Here is a 4,395-nt window from a genome sequence, read left to right as displayed (position 1 = left end):
CCCTTTGTACGCAAAATTGCGATACATAGACGCAGTTACGCAAAAACAATAAAGACAGTTTAAACGATTATATTTTGTTATCAAACTCTGACTAACAATGCTTATTGTTCATAAGTTGGGCCTGAAATATCATGAGTTAACACAAGGATGCTCCGAGCAGGAGTGACCCGAGGTGTTACGCCATACACTGGCTTGGCTTTGCAAAGATTAATGAAAGATGAGTAAGAGACGATTTTCCGGTCATTCAGATTCCTCCTCGAGGCCATTTTCAATGAGGTAGAGGGTGTCTGAGGCTGGTACTCGGACCACAGACAAAAACTGGTGTATCAAAGATGATATAATGCAATATGAAAACTAATTATAGTTCAACTATTTTATTGATAAATACATTTTAGAACTGGAAATGTTTGAAATGCAAATTGAATCAAATCTTAAAAGTTGACACACATAAATACACAGGCCCGCAGGTGGAAGACGAAGCCCCTGTCGCTCATATGGGTGTTACAGGGCGGCTGGCGAGGTAGGCGGCGATGTTTGGGATCTGCTCAACGTACTTCCGGTTGTTGGCGAGTCGCGTATAGTTGGCAAGTAGTGGAGATTCAATGGGCGTCTTCTGCGCTTGAGAGGCCTCAACATAGACGTACAACAATAGATCGGCCACCGTGAACTGTGGGGAATGGAAAATGACACAAGTAATAAATTATCCGTAAGCAAGAAGATCGGTTATAATTACAACGCCACACACTCGCTTCACTTTCAAAGTCATATACTATAGCAACAACCGCATTTTATTGCTTTAAGATAAACTTTTATCAGTTATAATGATATTTTAAGAAATGTTCATGCATTGCTGTGATACTCACTAACAAGAACCTTTTGCTAGTCATATAAACCATTTGTTATTTGTAGTCATGCATAGACAACTTACGGCGTTACCAACGGCGAAGTGCCCGTGCCCGCCGGCTTTTACCAGATCATCGAGAAAGCCTAGGTACTTGGGCGCATCCGTCTTCATAAATTCAGCTTTCTTCGCAGCCTTAAAACAAGTACATACTTTTATCCGCTTCTGTTTATTTTTTTCTACATACAAGTAAGAAAAAAGGGCAAATTTTGAGATTACTCCTGAATACCCGTACCATAAAGATGAAGTTTATATCGCCCATGGGTAGGACATCCAGTCGTGCATGACCGTTCGCAGGACATCGTCAGTAATAAATTAATAATACGTTGGCGATTGGTGTCTTGATATGATTGTTAACTGTGACGTTGTAGAAGATGAGGTTGTCCTCTCACCCGCCTGGACATTCAAGTACTACAATGTCATTTCTACTTAGCTTGTAAGACTCGAGCGTGAATCGTGCTCACATCAGATAAGAGCTGTCTTCTCCGAATCCAGCTTGCATGAAGTAATCAATATATTATGCAAACTAGTGTACGTTGTATACGTTAACATGTACATTAGTTAGTACATTCTAACTGGCGTATACGCACGTTTTCCTGCGGATCCTGGATTAGCGCGAACTTCTGGACGGCGGCGAAGAAGTCTACGGAAGTCTCTATGAGCTGGTCGACATACGCCATCTCCATCTCCGTCCGTCCGTACAGGTCTGAGACAATAAAAGTATGATGTCAGGTAGTCTGCGTTGCATATGGAGTATTCTACGTGTTTTGTCAGTTTTTTGATAGACGTAAGGTACATGTTTCTTATTTCACATTGACGGGACAACAGGATGTGTAGAAGATGTAGTGACAGATGGTGTTCATATATCAACTCGTGAAAAGAAGAAATGTGTACGTGCAGATTTTAAATTCTGAGATATGAGAGGGCACTTACCATATTTCCTGGCCAGGTAGCGGACGATGGCCATGCTCTGTGTTATGTTCACCCGGCCGTCCACCTCCAGGACAGGAATTACGTACTGGGGGAATGCTGTGTACGGGGAAAAGGACGTGTTGCGGTGTACGGAATTCATTGAATGTCACAACTTTATGAGATGTTTACAGGGTATCAGCATTTATAATAATGAAGAGAGGGACAATGAATGATGGACAGTTTATGGCCTAAAATGCATGTATCATCAAACACATGTGTAAACACAAACTAAAACCAGGTATAGGTTGACAAGTGTTTTTCAATGATAGACTGAAATAATGATTCTGTAAAACTTGAATACTGTATTTGATGGCGGGCCAGTCCTGGAAATTTATTCTGATGTCTGTGAAGGGTTGGTCCATGTACTTGAAGATCATACGAGTCAGTTCTCCGCGTCCCCGAAAGTCGAAATAAAACAGCCGGTACGTGTCGTTGCCTACATGACAGAAGAAGCAGAGGCATGTCCAGTTGATTACTCTTCATATGAAATTAGTTTATGTAAGAATAATTTTAGTGTCCAGGTTTTATAAAGCGCATATGTAAACGGATTAAAATTAAGGCAAATCAATTGTACCACATTTGAGTGATTTTCATTGTTTTCCTCTACCCATTGCCTCCGATATCCGAGCAATAACAATACGGATGAGCGTTACTGTTCTATAACTAACGTGGAGATAAATAACAACATTATTCACATATATCTCACACTATTTATTGAACGTTGTCCTTAACAACATGGTACACAACAGTTACGTCACCCGCTTCCCTCGTGTTTGAAATTATATACCTGTGCTCATAAATGACTCGGATTGGGGTTGCCGTATTATTGTATATACATGCTACTGTTCTGTTTAAGGCATATTCGAAAGGTGTACCCTTCTACAAAATATCACTCCAATATCGGAACAAGTATAATGTGCGTAACCATACTATAATTACCATGCGGATAATTTTCACAACGCTATTCACTTATATCGCACGTTATTTATTGAACGTTGTCACCTTGACAGCATGGTACAAAACGATTACGTCACCCGCAACTCTCGGAAGTGAAAGAATCCACCCGCGCTAACGTGTTCGTGTATAATCTCAATAATTAGATTGGAGGTATCGTAAGTATAATATTCATAACGAACCTTTTGTGACGCGTTGGGTCTTAATAAGAGGTCCACCAACCGAAAACATACCTGACTTGCAAATGTTGAGATTACAACCGGGGGCGGTGCAGCAGTTGTGGCAGTAAGGTGCTGCGGCCTGCCTGGCGTCCACGGACCGCCCGATCACTGGCCCCATTATCGAACCGACAGGAGGACCACATTGCTGGATAATATTACACGAGTCATATATCATTTCCTCAGTTGTGTCTTATTTTACATATCAATGCCGTATACATAATCTTCTTGTGAACATCCTGTCCGAAATGATGATTTCTCTTTTACTGTATTGCATTTCATTCTGATAGTGAAGTTACCTACAGAACGTGAAATAAACAGTTTGAATATAAACAACTTTCTTGTAAATGTTTATAAATTCTCCCATAATTACAAATTGACTTTGTATGTTTCATAACCCCTTCTGAGGTCATACTAAGTATCTGCCGCTGTGCTCTAGTGGTTACAGTACCAGACTTCAGGCCGAAAGGGTTCATCATCGATATCTGCTGCCAGGCCAACAATACCATACTTTTTTGTAACTTTCGTTTTTGTGGATATTATTATGAAATAAAATTGATTTAATGTTACAGAATGTCATACAAAATTAGATATATTTAATTACATCAAAATTGCATCTTATGTGCCTTAAATAAACAGGCCACTTGTAATAACCAATAAAAGACTACCTGCAAATCGGAGCAGCCCATTGAATACACTGATGTGTTGCCCATGTGGCTTACTTCCGTAAAACACACCTGGAAAACAACACTTCCACATTCTCATGTCTGGTGAAAATATATGCTCACATTTACAACAGTTTGCGGTTTAAACTTTTTTTAGAACTTATATTTGTCGGATGATATTTTTTGAGATCTGATTCATCATGTTAAAGACGTTGTTACCATAACTGTGGTATGTTCAGTTTCATTGAATTAAAAGGTTCAGGCAAAACGTTCGTCTACATAGGGTTTTCTAAAATCGTAATTTCAAGACATTGTGACAATCGCAGTTTGCTAAATTACTGGCATACAAACGACGTACCTGACCAGCAGTACACATGGTGGTTGCCTGACAACTACTCAGATCGGTGGCGCTCGTGCACACGTGACACATTAAGCACGCTTAAACGTATAAAAGATGCGGTAATTTAATAGAATAAAATAATACATTTCTGTTCGTTTCATTCTTTAATCTGGAGGTTAAGTGTTCCTCTCTTTGTATTCGTCGTCTTGGATAGAAATAATATATATATATATATATATATATATATATATATATATATATATATATATATATATATATATTAGAATGCATTTATTCTTGACTGAGAAGTAAATAATTAACGTGTTTCCTTAATTGCCATGGCTT

The 4,395-nt window shown here is 39.1% G+C and overlaps 1 protein-coding gene across 1 annotated transcript; it reads right to left on the bottom strand.

Annotated features, from left to right (window-relative positions):
* Positions 1–485: 485 nt before the first annotated feature.
* On the bottom strand, positions 486–4,140 carry LOC128213777 (hematopoietic prostaglandin D synthase-like). The gene is made up of 8 exons (XM_052919826.1): positions 4,069–4,140; positions 3,714–3,782; positions 3,061–3,193; positions 2,175–2,309; positions 1,835–1,930; positions 1,492–1,607; positions 929–1,036; positions 486–667 (listed from the first exon to the last, which is right to left on the bottom strand). The coding sequence occupies exons 1-8, from the start codon at positions 4,138–4,140 to the stop codon at positions 491–493; spliced, it is 906 nt and encodes a 301-aa protein (XP_052775786.1). The 3' UTR covers positions 486–490.
* Between the last annotated feature and the right edge of the window lie 255 nt (positions 4,141–4,395).

Source organism: Mya arenaria, chromosome 13 (genome assembly GCF_026914265.1).
Source record: "Mya arenaria isolate MELC-2E11 chromosome 13, ASM2691426v1".
NCBI classification, from domain to species: Eukaryota; Metazoa; Mollusca; class Bivalvia; order Myida; family Myidae; genus Mya; species Mya arenaria.
The sequence above is the reverse complement of the archived record's forward strand: the minus strand, read 5'-3'. Positions and strand labels throughout refer to the sequence as shown.

Coding starts and splice junctions, on each gene's coding strand:
- LOC128213777 (XM_052919826.1), bottom strand. CDS start 4,140: ATGTGTCACGTGTGCACGAGCGCCACCGATCTGAGTAGTTGTCAGGCA. Junction 3,783..4,068: donor CCATGTGTACTGCTGGTCAG/GTACGTCGTTTG, acceptor GTTGTTTTCCAG/GTGTGTTTTACGGAAGTAAG. Junction 1,931..2,174: donor CTGGCCCGCCATCAAATACA/GTATTCAAGTTT, acceptor CCCCGTACACAG/CATTCCCCCAGTACGTAATT.